General features: G+C 44.2%; 1 protein-coding gene across 8 annotated transcripts in view; it reads left to right on the top strand.

The window, feature by feature from the left end:
• The first annotated feature begins 9,758 nt into the window (after window positions 1-9,758).
• The window catches only part of PPP1R12A (protein phosphatase 1 regulatory subunit 12A), a 222,196-nt gene continuing 208,998 nt past the window's right edge, over window positions 9,759-22,956 (top strand). For 4 of the 8 annotated variants that reach the window (XM_034772126.1, XM_034772117.1, XM_034772066.1 and 1 more), the window contains exon 1: window positions 9,759-10,133. In XM_034772126.1, coding sequence (XP_034628017.1) covers window positions 9,897-10,133 — 237 coding nt within the window. In that variant the 5' untranslated portion in view covers window positions 9,759-9,896. The remainder of the gene's footprint in view (window positions 10,134-22,956) is intronic. The other 4 variants (XM_034772099.1, XM_034772073.1, XM_034772083.1 and 1 more) reach the window with 2 other exon arrangements.

Below are 22,956 nucleotides of genomic sequence, written 5' to 3'. Positions count from 1 at the left end.
TTGACTCCTGGTTTCTGTGGCTCTGATCTCCACTTAGTCTCTGACCTCCTGGTATCCTGACACAGTCTGCCTCCAGTTACTGACTTGTGGTTCTGATCTCAAGTTTGTCTTCTGCTTTTGATCTCCTGGTAGCCTGACCCAGCTGACTCTCAACTCCTTTCTTGTTGTTTGGTGGCCCAAGACCTGGCCATGGCATCTGCATTTAATTGGCTTCTAACAAAGCCCTAGAATTGCAAAAAAACAAACCAAAAACCAAATTAACCAAATTAACAAAACCAAACACATGTGCCAATCTGTTAATATAACAGATTATGAGGTCACTGTTAAGACTTTGCATGAGAGTGCAAATTGGGGTATGTATTGCTTTTCAATATCGATTGAAGATTGTGTGTGTGTTATTGATAGTGTGTGGGAGATGTGAAGGTGGCAATGAATACTGGACACTTTCCCCTTATTTCATATTTGTAAGATTCTGGGTTGGTGAGATGTATCTTAGTACAAGTTTAACTGTCACTAACAATTTTTTTTTTATTAACTCTTAATTCCCTATTATCTCATATTCCTGCTACTGATGTCACCTACTTTATATTTTCTGGTCTCTTTGTAGTATTGCTGTGATCACACACAATTATATGCTTAATCCAATCTATGGGTATGTCTACACTACGGGATTAATCCGAATTTATATAATTCGAATTTTGGAAACAGATTGTATAAAGTCGAATGTATGCGGCCACACTAAGCACATTAATTCGGTGGTGTGCGTCCATGTACTGGGGCTAGTGTCGATTTCTGGAGCACTGCACTGTGGGTAGCTATCCCATAGCTATCCCATAGTTCCCGCAGTCTCCTCCACCCATTGAAATTCTGGGTTGAGATCCCAATGCTTGATGGGGCCAAAAACATTGTCGCGGGTGGTTCTGGGTATATCCTCCCCCCTCTCCAGGGAAGCAACGGCAGACAACCATTTTGCGCCTTTTTCCTGGGTGAATAGTGCAAACGTCATACCACGGCAAGCATGGAGCCTGCTCAGCTCAAGACAGCAGTCATGAACATTGTAAACACCTCGCGCGTTATTGTGCAGTTTATGCTGAACCAGAACCTGCAAAACCAGGCGGTGAGGAGTAGGCTACGGCAGCGAGAGTGATGAGGATATGGACATGGAATTCTATCAAACTGCAGGACCCGGTGGTTTGGAGATCATGCTGTTAATGGGGCAGGTTATAGCCATGGAACGCCGATTCTGGGCCCAGGAAACAAGCACAGACTGGTGGGACCGCATAGTGTTGCAGGTGTGGGACGATTCCCAGTGGCTGCGAAACTTTCGCATGCGTAAGGGCACTTTCTTAGAACTTTGTGACTTGCTTTCCCCTGCCCTGAAGCGCCAGAATACCAAGATCAGAACAGCCCTCACAGTTGAGAAGTGAGTGGCGATAGCCCTGTAGAAGCTTGCAGCGCCAGACAGCTACCGGTCAGTCAGGAATCAATTTGGAGTAGGCAAATCTACTGTGATGCAAGTAGCCAAAGCAATCACTGAGGTGCTGCTACGAAAGGTAGTGACTCTGGGAAATGTGCAGGTCATAGTGGATGGCTTTGCTGCAATGGGATTCCCTAACTGTGGTGGGGCGATAGATGGAACCCATATCCCTATCTTGGCACCAGAGCACCAGGGTACCCAGTACATAAACCGCAAGGGGTACTTTTCAATGGTGCTGCAAGCACTTGTGGATCACAAGGGACGTTTCACCAACATCAACGTGGGCTGGCCGGGAAGGGTTCATGACGCTTGCGTCTTCAGGAACACTAATCTGTTTAAATGGCTGCAGCAAGGGACTTACTTCCCGGACCAGAAAATAACCGTTGGGGATGTTGAAATGCCAATAGTTATTCTTGGGTACCCAGCCTACCCCTTAATGCCATGGCTCATGAAGCCATACACAGGCAGCCTGGACAGGAGTCAGGAGCTGTTCAACTATAGGCTGAGCAAGTGCAGAATGGTGGTAGAATGTGCATTTGGCCATTTAAAAGGTTGCTGGCGATCGTTACTGACTCGCTCAGACCTCAACCAAACCAATATCCCCATTGTTATTTTTGCTTGCTCTGTGCTCCACAATCTCTGTGAAAGTATGGGGGGAGACCTTTATGGCGGGGTGGGAGGCTGAGGCAAATCACCTGGCTGCTGATTACACGCAGCCAGACACCAGGATGATTAGAAGAGCACACCAGGAAGCGCTGGGCATCAGAGAAGCTTTGAAAACCAGTTTCACGACTGGCCAGGCTGCAGTGTGAAATTTCTGTTTGTTTCTCCTTCATGAAAACCCGCCCCCTTTATTGACTCATTCTCTGTAAGGAACCCCCCTTCCCCCAGCTTGCTTTCAAAGGAAATAAAGTCACTTTCGTTTAAAAATCATGTATTCTTTATTAATTGATTATAAACATAGGGAGAGAACCGACAAGGTAATCTGGGTGAGGTTTGGGAGGAGGATAGGAGGGAAGTAAAAGGCCATTGAAAAAATTCAATATAATGACAGCCTTTTGGTTGGGCTGTCCACTGGGGTGGAGTGGGAGGGTGCACGGAGCCTCCCCCCATGTTCTTACACGTCTGGGTGAGGAGGATATGGAACATGGTGAGGGGGGAGGGAGGTTATACAGTGGCTGCAGCGGCAGTCTGTTATCCTGCTGCCGTTCCTGAAGCTCAACCAGATGCCGTAGCATGTCCGTATGATCACGCAGCAGCCCCAGCGTTGCAGCCTGCCACCTCTCATCTCGAGCGTCCCTGATGACCTCACGTTCACTGGCATCTTTCCTAAATTTAGATACCGTGTCCTTCCACTCATTCAAATGAACTCTTTCATTGCGGGTGCATTCCATTATTTCCGTGAACATCTCGTCTCGCGTCCTCTTTCTCTGCCGCCTTATCTGAGATAGCCTTCGGGATGGAGGAGGGAGGCTTGAAAAATTTGCAGCTGCTGGAGGGAGGGTTGAAAAAAAGGAGAGAAGTTTTTAAAATGATACATTTTACAGAACAATGCTTATACTCTTTCATGGTGAACAACACTATTCACATTACATAGCACATGTGATTTCAGTACAAGGTCGCATTTTCCATCTTAATATTGAGTGCCTGTGGCTTTGGTGTTAGAGATCACAGACGCAGGTCCGGGCAACAGAATTCAGCTTGCATTCGGCCATGGTAAGCCATTGTCTTTCGGCTTCTGCGCCCTCCTTTCCCACATACCAAGCAAAGCCTGTTGACTGCTGCGGTTTTCCTGCTAACCTTCAGCAGCAGAAAACAAACTAACCTCCCCCATCCAATTCTCTGGGATGATCGCTGTACCCCTCCCCCCACCGCGTGGCTGGTAACAGGGAAGATCCCTGCTAGCCAAACGCGAAAAGCTCAGGGCCAATTCCCCCCCACACACTTCCCCGCGCTTGGCTAACTGTAGGGAAGGATTTCTTTTCAGCCACAGGCAAACAGCCCAGTAGGAACGGCCACCTCTGTCCCCTTAATTAAATTCCCATATTTCAACCAGGTTACCATGAGCGATATCACTCTCCTGAGGATTACACAGTGAGATAAAGAATGAATGTTGCTTGAATGCCAGCAAACACCGGGACCATATGCTGCCAGGCTTTGTAATGCAATGATACCAGATTACTTGCTGCAAGCATGGCGTGGTCAAGTGTCCTACCATGGAGGACAGAATAAGGCTGCACTGCCCAGAAACCTTGTGGCAAAGCTTTTGGAGTACCTCCAGGAGAGCTTCATGGAGATGTCCCTGGAGGATTTCCACTCCATCCCCAGACATGTTAACAGACTTTTCTAGTAGCTGTACTGGCCGCGAATGCATCCCAAGTCCTCAGGGCAAAGTAATCATTAAAAAACGCTTGTTTTAAAAGCAAGTTTTATATTTTAAAAGGTAAAGTCACCTGAGGTCCCTTCCATGGGGTCATGGTCTTGGATATTGGGTTGGGAGGGTACTTCAGTCAGGCTGAGAAAAAGATCCTGGCTGTTGGGGAGAACGGAGTGCTGGGTGCTCTCCGCAAGCTCGTCCTCCTCCTCCTCCTCCTGCTCTTCCCTGTCCGCAGAATCCTCAGGTGTAGCTGATGAGATTATCCCCGCCTCAGAATCCACAGTCAGAGGTGGGGTAGTGGTGGCGGCCGCCCCTAGAACTGCATGCAGGTCGGCGTAGAAGCGGCATGTCCGCGGCTCTGACCCGGAGCGACCATTTGCCTCCTTTGTTTTTTGATAGGCTTGTCTGAGCTCCTTGACTTTCATGCGGTACTGATCTGAGTCCCTACTGTGGCCTCTCTCCATCATGCCCTTGGAGATTTTTTCAAAAGTTTTGGCATTTCGTCTTTTCGAACGAAGTTCTGCTAGCACTGAATCCTCTCCCCATATAGCGATCAGATCCAACACCTCCCATACGGTCCATGCTGGTGCTCTTTTTCGATTATTGGCCTGCATGGTTACCTGTGCTGATGAGATGAGCTATCTGTGATCACCTGTGCGCTCCACGCTGGGCAAACAGGAAATGAAATTCAAATGTTCACGGGGCTTTTCCTGTCTACCTGGCCAGTGCATCCGAGTTCAGATTGCTGTCCAGAGCGGTCACAATGGTGCACTGTGGGACAGTTCCCGGAGGCCAATACCATCGAATTGCGGCCACACTACCCCTAATTCGAAATGACAATATCGATTTTTGTGCTACTCCGCTCGTCGGGGTGGAGTACAGAAATCGATTTAAAGAGCCCTTTATTTTGAAATAAATGGCTTCGTTGTGTGCACGGGTGCAGGGTTAATTCGATTTAACGCTGCTAAATCTGAATTAAAGTCATAGTGTAGACCAAGCCTGAATATCAACTACGTAAACTGCCTTTGGCCTCTCTCTAATAGTATTGTGCATATAGACACACACAAAGATTTTCAAGAATAACTAATGATTTTGGATGCTCAACTTGAGGCACCTCAAGGTGGCCTGGTTTTCAGAAAATTCTCCTCCTCTATCCTCCAAAACCCAAGTTCCTTTAACCAGGTTCCAGGGATGTGATGGGAGGGAGCGGGGGAGCTGATCAGCAGGGCTGCTGGTGGGTGGGAGGTGCTGGGGAGAGTGGGGGGGGGGGAAGGAGGGAAGCTTGGCTGCTTGTGGGTGCTAAATTGGGCACTCAAAAATTGAGGCACTTATAATCACTGCTCATGTTTGATAACCTTGGGGATTTACATATATATATATATATATATATATATATGCCCTGCAGTTATTCAGTTACCCCATCTTATTCTGTGATCTTGTTGGTTTACACAAGCTAAGTAGAGATAGGACCTGTTGTCAAGATAAAATTCTTTTTCAAAGGGTGAACAGAACCCTCAAGGTAGGACTTAAGTGGTGCAGAGGACTTGTGTTGACTCTCTGCACAGGGTTGAATTTCACCAGCTGTGCTTGTGTGGCAGATTGTTGTCATTTGCCCCCAGCCCACTCCACCTGTTTCCCCAAGGCCTTGTCTCTGCTCCTTCCCACCCTTGCTCTGCCTCTTCCTCCCCTGAGCATGTCCCATCCCCGTTCCTCCCCTTCCCTCCCAGTGCTTCCTGTACGTCACCGAACAGCTGATCCGCGGTGGGCAGGAGGTGATGAGAGGGGGAGGAATTGATCATCAGGGCTGCTGGTGGGCGGGAGGCACTGCATGGGGAGGGAAGAGGGGAGCTTGGCTGTTGGTGGGTGCTAAACACCTGCTAATTTTTGTCTGTGAGTGCTTGCTGGAGCACCCACAGCATCAGTGCCTATGACATAGACCATGGCATCTTTTTGTATGTTAACACTGGTATCCTGGCCAAATTCAAATTTAGATATTGATATTATTTGTGAAGCACTTTGAAGAAACAAAATACCATAGTTTAGCATTCTTACTAAACTCTTGTTCTAAAATGTTGTGTAGTTTTGCTGTACACTGTGAGGCTACATCTAAACCATGACCTAGGGGTGTGATCCCTTGCTCATGTATACATACTTGTGCTAGCTCTCATTAAGCTAGCACAAGTATAAATAGCAATGAAGCCGTAGTTGCAGGAGTGTTGAGTGTATACTCACTGATTTCAGGTGGGTTTATACTTGGCACGGCACAGCCCAGCCATACCTCTGCTACCTGTACTACTGTGGCTATACTATTATTTATATTCATGTTAGCTTGATGAAAGCTAGTGCATGGGTAGATGAGCAGGGGTACCCTTAGGTCATAGTGTAGAATAGCCTTAAAGAATGTTTTTGCTGCAAAGTTAGCTTGGCTGCCAGGTCTGAGCACCCAGGTTTGCCTTGCCTGAGTGTGGACAGCCACACTGCAAAACCACATTCAAGTTCATATACTTACTGCTGCTCCAGTCCCCAGGGTGTTTTGCTAAGACTTCTGGGAGCATGTTCCTTGATTCTTTGTTCTACAGTAAGCTGAGTACCATTTTCCCACATGAACTGTGGGAAAACTTGCCGGTCCTTGGTATTTAAGGATTATCAGCACTGGAGTGATTTAGCATGCATCCTCACTGTAAAGTTATTGGCCCAAGTGAAAGCAGAACATGGGCCCTAACCTACACCCACAGCTGTGTCAGCTAGCTCACGTTGAAAGCTGCACTAAATTCTGTGAAAGGCAGGGTGTGTGCATGTGTGAATTAGAAGGGGCTGGAGGCCTAATGCCTGCCTAAGACCCTGGGCTAACTTTGCAGTGAGAACATACCTGTTAACAGCTCATAGAGTAGAGTGCATTTCAGTGGTCAGGGCATTTAGGGCTTGAATCTACAAGTTATTAAGCACTCTGGCCTGATCTTGAAAAGCACTTAATATGTGAGTAGTCTCAGAGATGATGGGACTGACTTATTGATACGACTACTTGCATGCTTAAATGAAGCATGTGCTTTAGTGCTTTGCTGGATTGAGCCAGAGCAGTCAGCACCTTGCAGGACTGAGTCCACTCTTCCAAACACTTACTATAGAACGTGTGACAGTTTGCAAAATGTCTGTGTAAAATATATGGTTTTATGAAACTGCTGAATCATTGAATGCCTCAGTGTATAGCGAATCAGCTATTTGCTCACATGGTTTATGTCATGTAGCTCCCAACCAAGTCTATACAGGTAAACAGGAACAACAAGGAAATATTAACCTTCCATTCAGGTCTTCCATTCAGGTTGGAAGCAACCTAGAACAATGAAATGGATGCAGGGTGTGGTGTTGGCACAATGGAAAACCCACAGCAGAAGCAAAGAAACAAGGTGTTAGAATAGCTTTTAAAAACACAGACTCTGAGTGATTCAGGAAACACAAAGGGACATACTCTGAGTTGAGGAACCTTTTGAGCACCAGACCTGAATCAGCTAATGGGAGCTTGCTGCAGGAGCCAAAGGAGACTCCCTGATCAGGAAGACAGAACTGAGCTAGAGGAGTGGGTTCCAGGAGAGAGACCTGGGACCCCCCGAAAGCACTGATCAAAACCCAAAGAAGAATGCTCAGGAGTGGTGAGGACTCTGAGCTAGGGAATTGCAAACAGGTGTTTATTTTGCCTAGAACTTTGTGTATCTTGTGATTTGTCTATGAGTAAAGTGGTTTAGGAATTCCTCTACCAAGTCTGTTTGTTACTTGCTTCAAACTATAAACCACCGTATCTTTTAGGATGGTGCTCGGGGAGAATGTTCTTAAGCTATTGGGGATATTTGGGGGATTCTGCATTGGTCTTGGGACCTAGGGCAGCTGGACCATGGGATCCTATTCCACAGAATCAGTGCCCAAGAGGCCAAGGCTAGAGACTGGCTGAAGCCTGCCCAAATGCAAGAGAGTTTAGAAGCACACAGATCCAGCATTCAGGTCCAAACCCAGTAGGCTGGTGAATGTCCACACAAGGGAACTCAATCAGGACTCTGACAGAGAAAATAGGGTTACTCATGTTAGTAAAAACCACTATGAAGACTGATTCTAAAGTGCTTTGGGGATTAAAGGTACTATATAAATTATCCACATAGGGTCACAATTTTAATTGCAGGTGCCTAATATGTGTCAATGGACATTTATGCATCTTGTCAATGGGGATGTTTGTTATATCTGCAAATTGTGTTCATGCTCCACTGCTGACATTTGAAAAGTTGTCTTAATGCTGTTGCCTAAATGATGTCTGTTGAATATGTTCACACCCACCCACTGTGCCTGCAAATTTTGCATAAAGGTTCTGTAGGCACAGTGGCTGTGTCAGCAAATTTGGTGGATACAACAAAGGTGTCTGCATATGGAAATTTAGCCCAAAATACACTGAGAAACTAATCCTTACAGGTAGGTAACCTTAATGTAACTGCCTCTTGTCAAATACTGCTGGCACACATCAATCGGCAGAAAAGAAAAAGGAAGCCTGTTGGAATGGCTGCAGTAAAGAAAAGGAACCCTTCTAATGAGGAAAGGGTAACCTAGCAGGATTTGAAGCATTAGAGGTTTTGTGAATGTCTCAGACTACATTTTGATTCTTATTAATACAATTCAAGCTCTTCTCCAGTCAGAGCCGGCTTTAGGAAGTGCAGGGCCCGAACAGTTTTGATGGGGCCCCGTCAGGGATGACTGAAAAAAAAAAAAAAAACCACATAAAAAAACATGTGGGGCTTGTTCTCACCGGGCGGCACTCGTAGTCTTCTGCGGTTTGTCCTTCACTTGCTCCGGGTCTTTGGTGGCACTGAAGGACCTGCTGCCGAAGACCCAGAGCGAGTGAAGGACCCGCCGCTGAAGTGTCGCCGAAGACCCGGAGCGCTGCCGGGTGAGTAAAAATTAAAAAGGAGCCTCTAGCCAGGGAAGGGATTCTCGGCCACTTGCCCCCACCCCGGCGGCCCTGCCACTGGGCGCGGGGCCCGATTCGGGGGAATTGGTGGAATTGGCCTAAGGCCGGCCCTGTCTCCAGTAAATTTAAACCCGTATCTTCCTTCAACGTAGGTAGAAACCAAAGCGAGGTTGATATAAATAAGACATGTATTGCTTTGCACGCCAGTGTACTTTACCGAGAGTGATGAATTATCCCCCCCCCCATAGGAAAGGTGTATTATCCCCACTTCGTTCAAAGAGGGAAACTGAGGCGAATTTTGCATAACGTGAACGCAGCCTCCCCTGGGGCTCTGCAGGAACCCACCACGGCCCTGCCCGCGCAGGCACTTGCTGAAATGCGGCCTCAGGGACGGACCGGTGACAGCCGCTACTCCTCATTGTCACGACTCCCCGTGTTTCCGCACGTGCGGCCAGGCAGCACCTAGGACGGGGCAGGCGGGAGGCGAGTCCCCGGCCGCCGGGCCAGGCGCAGCGAGCAGACGGCGGTTATCGACTGAGGAAGGGCGGGGCCCTGCTCGCTGGTGCGCGCGCCCCGTTCCAGTCTGCGGGCTGGTTGCCCCCCCTCGCCCTGCTCCGGCGTGACCTTCCCGCTGAACTGCTCACCCCACCCCGCGCGCGCGGCTCAACGGTCCCCTGCTCTGCTGCCCCCCGCCCAGCAGCCTGCCGCTTAGGCGCGCTCCCCCGTCAGGGTCCCTGTGCCCCTCCGATCCTCCCCACCCTCCGGCTGCCGCTGCTGCTCCATCCCTGCCCAGCCTCCTCCAGCCCCTCCCGGCCCGCTCAAAGCCTCGTCCATATCCCCGCCCACTCTCTCTGCTCAGGTCTGATCTCACGCTCCAGTCTTTCGCAGTCCCGCCCTCTGATGTCTCCCTCCCCTCAGGAATCTCGCGAGATTATGTTAAAGCGGCCGGCCTCCGCGCCCTCTCTCCAGCTCTTTCCCACTAGGCGGGTGAGCGAGTGCGGCGCGGCGGCGGCCGGCTTGGCCGCGGTGTTCTATGGGATAGTGGTGGATAGAGGCTATCCTCGGTTCAGAGCGCTAGGGCCAGGCAGGAGCAGGGAATGAAGATGGCGGACGCCAAACAGAAGCGGAACGAGCAGCTGAAGCGCTGGCTCGGCTCCGAGACCGACCTGGAGCCGCCCGTGGTCAAGCGCAAAAAGACCAAGGTGAAGTTCGATGACGGCGCTGTCTTCCTGGCCGCCTGCTCCAGCGGGGACACGGACGAGGTGCTGCGGCTGCTGGAGCGGGGCGCCGACATCAACTACGCCAATGTGGACGGGCTCACCGCACTGCACCAGGTCCGTGCGGGGCCTGGCTCGGCTTGAGCTGGGGGAAGCGGGGCTGGGGCTGGGCCTGGCCGCGCGGGGGCGGGAGGGGCTCTGTCGGGCCCGGCTGGGGATGGGGGCGGGAGGGGCTCTGTCGGGCTCGGTGATCGGGTCCCGGCTGCGTGCTGCCAAGTTTGGATCCAGCTCTCCGGAGCGGGGTCTCTCCCGGGAGTGTCGCCCCGGGTAGATGGATCGGCTCTGCGGAGGCTGCTCTTCCTCGTTTTCCCTAATCTCTGGGATCGGCTCTACTCCACTGGCTGGGGTGGAGGCTAAGCCCTTTCCTCCCCTGGCTGGGGTGTTCCGGGGTCCGCTCTGCCTTCCTTCCCCCGGGGACGGTGTCGGTGGGACCCCCTGGCTGTGGCTGGCATTGAGGGTGTCACTGAGAAAGCGGGGTCCGCCGGGGCCCTGCCCGCTTTGCATCTAGGAAGGCGAGATGGCGCCCCGGAGTAGGGGGGAGGGGAGAGGTGAAGGCAGATCCCGGAAAGGGGGTGGTGTTGGTAGGTAGGGATGGTGGGATGAGAAACGGGGTCACTCCCATGTTTGCTGTTAATATCGGGACCGATTTCCTGCTGCCCCGACCCCTCCAATTTCTCTGCACTTTAAGAGATTAAATCCGCTTTTTGTGAAGGCGAATCTTTTATTTTTCTCTGGTTTCTATGGGGAACTTGTGTTTTGTTCTTAATATAGAAACGTGTGTCAATAGGAGACAGGCGTCTTTCTTTATTGATGGTTTCTGCCGCAGTGTGAAAGCCCTGCTCTTAGGTTAGCAGTGTTTTTACAGTATATTTTTCCTGCGGTGGGAGGTTGTAAGAAGGGATTGCTTTGTTCATGGTTTTTGAACTGAGATCTAACTTTCATTTAGGGTGGGGGGAATGGAATGGAAAGGAAAGTGGCTGTGAAGTTTCCTCAAAATGGATGCTTTGTGCATGTTAAAGTTTTATAGCAATCTGATTGGAATCTGAAAATGTTAGCCAAATAAGGAAAGGCAGTGGCAATCCAGAGATAATGTGGGTTTGCCTGAATAGTTTTCGTTTCTGCAACAGACCAAAAACCATAGCAGCATATTACATTCACTGAACTAAATTCAGAAAAGCAAGAATAATCTCTTTGACAGATTAATTTTTTGTTTTGATAATTTTTGTTTTGTACCTCAGTAGTTCCAGAAAGCCTTAGTAATTATGAGCTCTAATTTGATCAGGTAAAAATCTTTCCAAAATAATGCAGTGAGGGAATTCAGAGCAGTGTAGTAACAGTGTTCTCTTTCTAAACACAAACTGGTGACTTTAGAATGTAGTAAACATCTTGATATTGAAATAAGTATGAGGAATGCCCCATTATTTATTGAAATAGCTAACAATAAATGGATTGCTGAGAACTGGATTTTATGCTTTTAACTTTTACTGTAATGTAAGGTATATAATAGCTTCAGTGTTTCCTTGTACAAAAGTTGTCACCTGCCCTTTCATTGAATTATTAGCCTTGATAGAATTGGTATGCTTCCTATGGGCAAAAAAAAAATAACAGAAAGAATGAACATGACAATTTATGGGGTAATCATCAAATTTCTGTTTTGGTAACATTCTGGCAAACTCCTTAATTTCAGTATCGGTTATGTTGTTTGGCAAACTAGTATACTGTAGCTTCGTTTAATCAATCTGGATACTTGTACTCTGAAGAAATGTCTTACTAGTCAGAAGTCATATCTTATTTGGTTAGATGTTAATATGTAAACAGGTTCTTTCAGATCCAGAATGTATAGAACTTTTAATAGTGGGGAACAAAAGGATGAAGTGTTGTTTTTTATCGTTCTTGGTAGAACAACAAATTAAGACTAAAGTTTCCAGTTTTTGGCAATTCTGAGAAGCCTTTTTAAAAAGCATGTGAGGAGTCTCCTTGACAACTTTATGATACCATAGTGCAACATTTTTAGCACTTATTAATGTCATCCTTGTTTCCCTTCTGTCAGACTTTCACCCCTCCTTAATTTGCAAGCTGACCACAGATAGTGGGAGATAAAGATAGCTGCAGATTTTTGTTGTTGTTGTTGCTTTAAACTTCTGTTGGAGTAGTTGTTACTCTAGTGTCACTGCTATATGGTATAACTAAAAATGGCTTTGAGAGGCTTCTGTCAACAAACATCTAGTTGAAAAGCAAATTAGGAGATTTAACTGTGAATTGATTGTTTTCTTAAGGTAGTTTAGTAAATGATTGTATAATCTCCCAACCCCTTCAGGGAATGTATTGGTTACAGTGTACCTTTAATTGACACACAGTCTTTAGTGTAGCCAAACTTCTCTGTTATTTATGCATTTGAGACAAAATAAAAAATGCTGGACACCATATTTATAATATATGGGTCTACTCTAAATGAGAGTTGCTGTGGTATGAAGTAAGGCCATATGTACTGTAGGGAAACTTCTCAAAAGTTTGGCACTTTGCTAATGCCATTTTGACTTCACCTGTGTTGGTAATGTTGAAAGCCCTATTATACACAAGATTTTCCATGGTTGCCATCATTTTTAAGCACTATATCAATCAATTTAGACCTGCTCATTCATGTGAAACAAGAATACCGGCATGATATCTAAAATGAAGTGATTTATCCCCATTTTTGGACCTCTTCCCCCTGTTCTCATCCATTTTTTCCACATCAGCTGCGTTCTCCTGTCTTGAGTGGCCCACCATGAGTTAAGTTTTAGTGCACTGGAGCAGGAACATAAACTACATTTTTGTAATATTTTCATGTAGATACAAGGCAGTATAGGAAAAAGGGGTAAGCAGCACTTTCCTTCAAAGCCCTGGTGGTTGGTGGCAGTTCCTCAACATGTTCAGCCCTGAACACATGGGGTAGCTTCAGTTTCACTGCAGTTGGAGGTGTAATTTCCAGCTCAGGTACATGTATGCACGCTAGCTTTGATAAAACTAGTGAGCTAAAAATAACAGTGTAGCTGTACAGTGCAAGCTAGCTGCCTGAAAACAATCCTGTTGGAGTCTCTAGGTAAGTACTTGAGCAGGTAGATTGCTGCTGCCACATGGCTACCCTGCTTTTTATAGCATACTAGCTGGATCAACGTTATGCATATGTGTCTACCCAAAATGGAAATTATTCCTACAGTGTCAGTGTAGAGGTACCCTCAGTTTCCATTGTGGCAACCAGCCAAACCACTGGGCCTTTCATTAGCCAATCTGTTCCAATATTAAGGCTCAAAAGCTAGTTGGGTGGAGTAATAAAATTTGTAGGATGAACTAGGCGGGGTTTTTGTACCTCTTCCTGTATAACCAAACAAATTTAGTGTACTTCTTATTCAGTATGCATTCTAAAGGCCAATGTATACTGCAGACATTTATTTCTGAGATGGAAAGTCTTAAGTGCTTCTCTTCCCCCATTCTGCCTACACATTTTAATTCTACAGTGATTTGACACTAATTGCCGATTTCATTTTATATTTTGCTGTGCAGAAGTAGGCATGGTGCATGTTAAGTGCACTTCTTTTTTAAAGGGATGCAACATCTTAAACTACATTTTGTCACATTTACCACCTATATTCCAAGTAGTATTTAAGCTTGATATTTGCAAATCAGTGAAGAAAAATATTTATTTTTGTAATTTAGGTTAGAATAGATTATCAGAATGGTCCCTTCTGATTTTAACCTCTTCGAATTTGATTCTTATTTTGTGCCTTTGACAGGGTTGTGCATAGTTGGTTTCCATGTTTTTCGGGTTGGGGCTTCCTAATCCAAAATGTTCCATTAACTCAATGAAAGTTGTAAAAGACAGAGGCTCTGAATAATGCGTTTTTTCTATATAACTGTCATGTGCATAGATGTAACACCGGGATTGTAGGGGGGGTCTTTGAAACTCTTTTTTCTTGTGATGTGTCCTTCCAGGTAATTCAGCAGGGACTTAAGAAAAGAATAGAATCAGGAGGTGAGATGTGATGTCATGTTCTACTTGCTAGCATTTAATCTCTGGGGAGGGGAAGAAATTGCCTGTGCATGGCTGGTCTGTTAGAGCCGCCACATTATCACTCCCCCCTCGCCCCCCCAAAAAAATAGCAATTCTTAGTACTAGCTAACTCTGAGAACAGACTTACTGACATGAGCAACATAAAACATGGGTTTTATGGAATTATTTGCTTGTAACAGGACATTGCTAAATTATTTTAAAACTTGTTGACCAGCAGATCTAAATTGCATAGTATGTATAGTCACATCTTAGTGGTAGGTTTTTGAATCTGTAATAGGCTCATCCCTAGGATATTGGAGTGCTTTGTGAACAGTCATTTGTCTTCCTACACCTGTGAGCTATGGGGAAGTATTGACACTATTTTGCCACATAACTGGTGATCAGGCTGATGTGGGAATATAATGCTAGCTATTTGAATTGAACACTTGATATTATGGTGCAGACTGATTTCATTGCTTTGCTATCTCTTAAACTCTTCTTCCTAACAAAATCTGCTGTTTAGTCTGAAGAAGAATTCTGTGTAGCTCGAAAGCTTGTATTGCTCACCAACAGAAGTTGGTCCAATAAAAGTGTTACCTCACCCACTTTATAGCTAAAACATAGTTTTCATGTGGGGCGTGGGGGAACTATCTTAATGCTGTTGTCTTGATATTGTATAACACTGGCTCAGCAATGGCTAACAACACTATAACCATAGATAATTCATCATAGAACTGTACAGTGATCTGCTTCTGGCTGACAAAGGACAAGCTTGGAGATGGCACTACATGCCATGTATGCTAGTTATTGTTATCTTAATATTTACCAATCTCAGACGTAAGTTAACTGCCTCCCCTTTCTTTCAAAGAGATGCAATTATTGCTTATTTATGGCAAATGTATATACTTGATCACTCATGCTGACATGGGCTTTAGTACTGATTGTCATTAAATATCTTGGGTAATAGCCATATCCCCCTCTAGTGCCTTTACACCTGATTAAAGGGCTGGAGTGGTGTAATAGGGTGCTTAAAAACCAGTGATTGAGCTGTGGATGGAGTCCATTGGCTTAAAAACAGAGGAAGACAGCTGGAAGGCTGTCTTCTGCGGACCCCCTTGCAAGCCCTGGGATAGGAAGTGTATCAAGGGAAAGGGGACACAACATACAGCATGGCAGCCCGGTAGCCAGATTAGATTGCTGTAATCTAAGCCCCTGTGGCCATCTACATAATGATAGGAGCTGCAGAGCAATTTGGGGTCAGGATGATGCAAAAATGGCTCAAAGCCACCTTAGCATCCAACCCCCACTCCCTGAGCTGTGACTTCAGTGGTGTTGGTCTTACTGGAGGACAGAGTCTTGCCCCATTTGCAGAAACAATTAGTTTTACATTAGATATAAAAAAATTAGCACAAAAATCTTGAAATCCATACATCAGAATTCCATGTGGGGGGTAGGGGGGGGAATCCTTCTTGTTTCTGATAACACTGTATACTTAGAGGTGAGGATTTTTAAAAAATCCTTTATTGGTCATTGTTCTGCTTTTTTCCTTTTGCGTGTGTCTCAGTCGGGCAACAGAAGTGGGGAAATCAGTTTCACTTCTATGTTCTTAATGTTGCACTGTCTGATTTCAGACTGGGAAACGTTTGTTTTTAAAAAATTAATTATAATGTAAAGAAATGAGTGCAAACGCTTCTGCTGGCCATAGATTCTGTAAAACCTGTTCATTTCCAGGAAATGGGAATTGAATAGCATAATACTTCAGTGTGACCAAGCTAATAACTTTTTTAAGATAACTCTTAATTTCCTGACTTCTGTGCTTTAATTTTGCAACCTTAATATTGCATTAATAAAGGCCTGTCTAATTTCTGTTCTCTCTAAAGAAGTAGTTGTGGTGGAGGAAGAGATAAAGTATATGAAGTGTTGGACACATCATGTGCCCCTTCCTACTACATGATAACTTAGAGCATCTATAGTACTTAGCCTATGTATAAGAAAAACAGTATTTTCTACTAAGCATGTGACTGCATACAAATTTTTGTAGAGTGCAAAAATTGTAAATATTATACCTCTCCAAACTTGGCTTAACAGACTTGTGCTTACTGAGGATTAACTACACCTCTACCCTGATATAACGCTGTCCTCGGGAGCCAAAAAAAATCTTACCTTGTTATAGGTGAAACTGCGTTATATTGAACTTGCTTTGATCTGCCGGAGCGCGCAACCCTGCTCCCCAGAGCGCTGCTTTACTGAATTCGTGTTATATTGGGTCGCGTTATATCGGGGTAGAGGTGTATATGCCAAGTTTGAACCCAACCTCTCTCTTTTTTTAATTGTGTGTAAATACATCACATTGTCCTTGCTTAGTGTCCTCTTTTAAATGCACAAATATAATAACTGAACTGAATTCCAGCATTTAGACTGAGACAAAGTGTTGGGAAACTTCCGTCTTAAAAACTACTGGCAATGACATGAGTAGAAACATCTCAAACTTATTTATAGTATCTGTAATATAACATTTGAATAATAGCTTTATCAGATAGTCATATAGGTTTCATAACAAATTCAAAATATAGGCAATAACTACAGCCAATATAATTGTATTTTGTAAAATAAGTTGCTGCTGAATGACCATGTCTTCTAGTTGTAAACTTTATCCTGGAATTAAGTATTCTTGATTGAGTACATTGATGTGTTTACAGACTTCATTGGCACAATGAAACGTGTAGATTAAATGCTGTGCGTGGTCTGACATATGGTACATTTGATCGATTTTGAATTTTTTTGTTTTGTAACCTACTGTTGTGTAGTAAAAGGAATGTTACATAAACCACTCATAACAATAGGTCGTTTGGGAACCACTGCATGTGAACATATTCAGGTTGAGGAAGTTAATTGCTGATCTAGGCAGATGTCTTTGCTACTTGTGCTACCGCTGCAGTTAAACTGCTATAGTGTAAACCAGTGGTTCTCTACCTGCGGCCCATGGGCCACTTATCAGCATATGTCTGCGGCTCATGTGACATCCTCAGAGCAATACAGGTAGTATATATATTCTGTGGATGCGGCTCACATAACACTAGGGACCTGCACATGCAGCCAACGATGGTAAATAGATTGAGAACTACTAGTATAGACATTTGCTACTCTGACAAGTAGTCACTCTAGTACAGTGGTTCACTTTTGTACTGGTGATCCCTTTCACATACCAAGCCTCTGAATTTGACACTCCCCCTCTTGTAAATGGAAAAACACCTTTTAATATATTTAACACCATTATAAATGCTGGAGGCAAAGCGGAGATTGGGGTGGATGCTGCAGCTTGTGATTCTCTTCCCCCCCCCCCCCCCCACATTGGATAACCTTGCGATCCCCTGAAGGGTCCTGACTCCCAGTTTGAGAACCCCTGCTCTAGTAAATCCATACTCTTGAGGCAGTAGATAGGTCGATGGAAGAATTCTTCTGTCACGCTAGCTGGTTTTAGGTGTAGAGTAGACTAAGCCTAGGTGTCGTAGCTTTTGAACATAACTTGTAACTATTTCACTTCTATTTCCTGAAATGATATAATAATAATAATTGTATTGTGAGCTCTTGGGGGGGGGGGGGGAGGGGGGGGAAAGGGAGAATCTTTAGATGTTGTTTGCTTTTGGAGCCATGACTTCAAAAGATCATCCTTAAGCTGAGATGTGTGCCCATGTCTTCTGTGTACACACTTATGGGCATAACTGGAAATAATATAAGCTTTTGAATGGTTGTTTTTTTGTTGTTTTGGTGACCTTTATAAGGTCTATTCCAGTTAATAGGTTATGCTTACTGATGTAAGTGATTTGAGGCCTACAAAAGAGAACGCAACACAACATTCAGTAACATTTACCTGATTATATTTTATTGTTCTGACCAAATCCTTCAAAGGATGAATTACATAAGAGCAAGCACTTGCCTCTTAATTCTCTCTTGTTCGGTTAAATTTCCCTTCTGAGATTAAAAACTAAGATTTTAGCCATTAAGTACATCACAATTAAGTATTCACTACTTGGCATGCATTGAGAAGTGCAAAATTTCATACTGCATGTAAAAGTCGTTATTCTTATTAGTTTTCTTTGTTGATCTGGCTAATTGGAATAGAGCTGCAAGTCTGTACTGCAAGCTGTAAGCAGTGCATGTTCAGATGCTATCAGATGGGTGGAGACATTCCAAGCTGTCATGCTTGCTGTGTGCATTCCTGAAATGAGTCAATGGAAATCTTGGCATAGGAGTGGAGGCATTCCTCAGCTGTCACCTTTCTAGTGGTCTGTTAAAAGTGCATTGTGATATGTTAGTAAGGCAGAGATTATCATGTATTTACAACAAACAAAACGGTTAGTCATGAGTGGTCTCTGGAGTTTTAAACATAGGTTTCAAATTAGGTACAGTAAGTTTTGTCAAACTACCACCTACGGAAGTGGTGTGTTAATGGATTTTGAGGCGTCACTAACTACTGTACGAAACAGTTTATCTTGTCTTCCACTTTAAATTTACCGATGCAGAGTTTTAGAAATGTTTTCAAATATGAGTGGTGGCATTCAGTTGGTATAATAGTTTCTCCATTACTGTCATACACCTTCTTAGAGCGTATTATGAATATAAGGCTAATGGGGGCATTTAAAATAATAAAATAAATGTAATTGATCTTTGATAAATACAGGGATTTTAATAAATAGGCTGAGGCACTACAGACAAAATAATCACACAAAGGCCCAGTTTGGCATTGCACCTGCTTATGCTGACTCTGGATTTTCTCCACAAGAGTGCTAGTTAGTGCTTTTGACTTTTAATCGCTAATAAGAATTCTATTTGTCTTCAGACAAAAATCTGTCACTCTCAATCAAAATTGGCTGGCCACAAATTATTTTAGTACTAATACTTATGTTTGTAAATGTAGAATGTTCTAGGTAGTGCTTTCCAAATTCGTAAGAGGAGACCATCTAAAAACACATGCTTACCATAGGGACAAACATGAAGGGTAGAGGGAAGGAATGCAGCATCCAAGCAAACTAATTTATTTGGCACATTGCTTTTTTATAAAAATGTCCATCCATAATATGGCTAAATGCATATACGTCTAGGAGCAATATTTCCCGGATGGTGGACACGATCCTGAGAAGTGGTGACTATGAAAAATATTTAGGAATCATGATGCTAAACATGAGCTCCCAGCACAAGGCTGTGGCCAAAAGGGTTAATGTGACCTTTGGATGCATAAACAGTGGAGTCTTGAGTAAGAGAGAGAGGGTATTTTATCACTGTATTTGGCACTGCTGTTGGAAGATTGTGTCCAGTTGTGATGTCTACAATTGAAGAAGCATGTCAATAAATTGGAGAGGGATGGTTCAGAGAAGAACTACAAGAATGATTAAAAGAATGGAAAATGTGCCTCATAGCTTGAGCTCCTTGGCTCTACCGCTGTTTAGCTTAACAAAGAGAAATTTAAAGGGGTAATTTGATCAGTCTATAAGGAGCTGCTTGGGGGAACAAATATTTTGATAACGGGCTCTTCAGTGTAGTAGATAAAGCTATAACATGATCAAATAACTGGAAGTTCAAGTTAGGTAAACTCAGACTGGAAATAAGGCATACATTTTTAAGAGTAATTTACCATTGGAACAATTTACTTATTTAATTGTGGTGGATTCTTTATCTTTAGACATTTTTAAATCAAGGTTGACTGTTTTTCTAAAAGATCGGTTCTAGGAATTATTTTGCGTAAATTCTATGGCCTGTGTTGTACAGGAGGTCAGACTAGATGATCATAGTTTTCCCTCTGACCTTGGAATTTGTGAACCTGTTGAACTTCTGAAAAGCTGAAAGATAGCCTAGTCAAAGAATTTCAGCTATCTTTCTCCATAAGCTTCTAAATCATGTAGTTTTTTTTTTTTTTTTAATCATATCCATAGGTGCTTAAATATAGGCTTAGGATCCTTGTTTTGAAAACTTTGGCCTATGTATTTACAAAAACTAAGTTTGTGATAATTTTGTTAATGTATTGAAAGTCTAAACTTTCAGTCTTGTTTTGAAATGAGATTTTATGCCACTAAAGTGTTAATAAATACAACTTTACAATGTTGTAAACATGCACATGCTTAGTTTTACTCACATGAATAGCCACTGAAATCAGACTATTCTATTATTGTGAACTACTTTACATAACTGCGTTAGTGTTTCCAGGACCAAGACCTTAACTTTATGTATCTTGTCTTTTTAGTATTTTTGTAAAATTTGAGACCTTACCAGAAGGGTGAGTTAAAAAGCCTCAGCATTTAATTAAACTTTAAGTTTACATTAACATATTTTCAAATGAGCATTACTAATCTACAGTTGACTTTAAATGTAAATTGCCTTGGTCTAAAAATCACTATGTACTGGTGCTTTATGACTTGATGGTGCCTAACCTTCATAAAAAGCTCAGGTGAGGATAAGTGGAAGACTCTGTCTTGTACCATCCCTCTCTTGGGTTTTAGTCCAGGTAACGAGTGAAGTTTGTAATTGTATTAATTATGCCTAGAGGCCTTCCCAGTCAGTATCCGATGGAACTAAAAACACAAATTATATACAACTGCAAATTATTAGAAGATTTACATTCTCACTTTGTCTAACCTGTGAAACTTGTTGTGCACTTTATTATAAGGGCCCTAAGTGATTAAAGCTACTTTGAATAGAGTATGTAATTTGTCTCCAACTCCATGGAAAACAGTTTAACACTTCCTTTTTGTAAGGAGAATCTTTGTGTAATGTCAGTTTCTTGGCTCTCAAGAATAGCATAGCAGAGAGGGTGTGCTTCACCAGTACTGTGGCTGTAAGTGAGTTTCTGTATGCAGTCCCCTTATTAGACATGTACTGCTGCTTGTGCTCTTTGTATCATCTTTTTAGATTATCTAACCAAATACTTGGCACTTGTCTGTATATAGCCAAAGTGCTTGTGTAGAAAAGGGGTATCTAATACTGATACCAGCATGTCACTTTATGTACTGGAGACCAAACTTGCGTTTTAAGGGAAATGTATTTTTATTTGACTGTAGGAAGATAAAGTAAGATATTCTTACTGGTGTTTTGGTAACTTGACTAAGATGTAGGAGGCCTAATATTACTATTTAGTTTCTACTGTTAGTTTGGGAAGAGACATTTAATTAAACAGAGGTGCAGTGTGACTATTTTCTCTCTACCGCTAGCCCTCCAATACTTTATTTGCTGTTTTAATTCATATACTAAGTGAAATTATTGCACCTCTTTTGCTATTTGTGGCATACCATGTCATCCTCACCCCCAGTCTATTTCAAACTTTAGCACCTTTCTCAATTAATGTGAACAGTTCTGAAGTCCTGGTTTATGTAAAAACAAGATCTTGCATGTAGCACTGAAGATTAAAAACTACCTCTTGGTTCAAAAGCAGTTTAAAAAAAAAAAAAAAAAAAAAAGCCTACTAGAACTGAACACATTTGAATCTTTATTAGGGTTGTCAACCCGCCCAGATTGGCCGGGAGTCTCCCGGAATCAGCCTCAATCTCTCAGTAACTATTAAAGGCAATCCGGGAGATTTTAATAGGCCAAAGTCTGGTCTTCGGTGCAGCAGGGCTAAGGCAGGTTCCCTACCTGCCCTGGCACTGCACGGTTCCCGGAAGAGACTGGCACTTCCCTCTGGCTCCTAGGTGTAGGGGCAGCCAGGTGGCCTCTGCACACTGCCCTTGCCCCAAGCACTGACTCTACAGCTCCAATTGGCCAGTAACCATGGCCAATGGGAGCTGTGGGGGTGGTGCCTGCAAGACAGAGGCAGCCCTCAGAGCCACTTGGTTGCCTCTGAGCCTAGGAACTGGACATGCTGGCAGCTTCTGGGAGCCGCCCGAGGTAAGTGCTGCCCAGCCGGAGCCTGCACCCCAGCCCTGAGCCCCCTCCTGCACCCAAACTCCCTCCCAGAACCTGCACCCCACACCTCCTCCTGCACCCCAAACCTCTTCCCAGGCCCAGCCCGGAGCCCCCTCCCACACTCCAAACCCCTCAGCCCCAGCCTGGAGCCCACCTCCCCTCCCACACCTCAACCCCCTGTCCCAGTCTGGTGAAAGTGAGTGAGGGTGTGGGAGAGCGAGTGACGGAGAGGAGATGGAGTGAGCAGGACCATGGCTTTGGAGAAGGGGCGGGGCCTCATGGGCTGTGATGGGGCAAGGGTGTTTGGGTTTGTGTGATTAGACAATTGGGCAACTGTAATTACCGGTATCTCCTAGCTGGAGGCCAGTACAAAAAATAGGCCAGGATGGATCTTGCTGTTAACCCCTATATGTCCCTTTGCTTGCTGGATAATTGGAACACAGGACTCCTCACCAGGGAAGTTTATTTTGACTCTGCTGTGGTATTTCAAAATATTTTGGTCTTGGAAGTGTTTGAAATGAAACACTTTCTTTGGCTGCAGTGGGAGGAGGGTAATAATCTAACAAATACTCCCCAAACTTCTATTAGTGTATAGTACTGTGCAATAAATACATAAATCTTAAATTACTAGACTAGCTAGTGGGGGGATGAGGTGAAAGGGGGCAAATTTAGGTAAGAGGGAGCTTCAGTTGGTATCCAGAAGCAGGGCCTTTCTGAGAAGCCTAGTCCTTGACAACCCCCAGCTTGCTTGTAAATAAAGTAGCAGGGTGTAGTCCAGGGGTAGGCAATCTATGGCACGCGAGCTGATATTCATTGGCACTCACACTGCCCGGGTCCTGGCCAGCGGTCCGGGGGGCTCTGCATTTTAGTTTAATTTTAAATGAAGCTGCTTAAACATTTAAAAAAAACTTATTTACTTTACATACAACAATAGTTTAATTATATTATAGAAAGAGA

The sequence above is a fragment of the Trachemys scripta genome, chromosome 1 (genome assembly GCF_013100865.1).
Source record: "Trachemys scripta elegans isolate TJP31775 chromosome 1, CAS_Tse_1.0, whole genome shotgun sequence".
In the NCBI taxonomy this organism is placed as follows: Eukaryota; Metazoa; Chordata; order Testudines; family Emydidae; genus Trachemys; species Trachemys scripta.
This window is presented reverse-complemented; position numbering and strand designations above follow the sequence as displayed.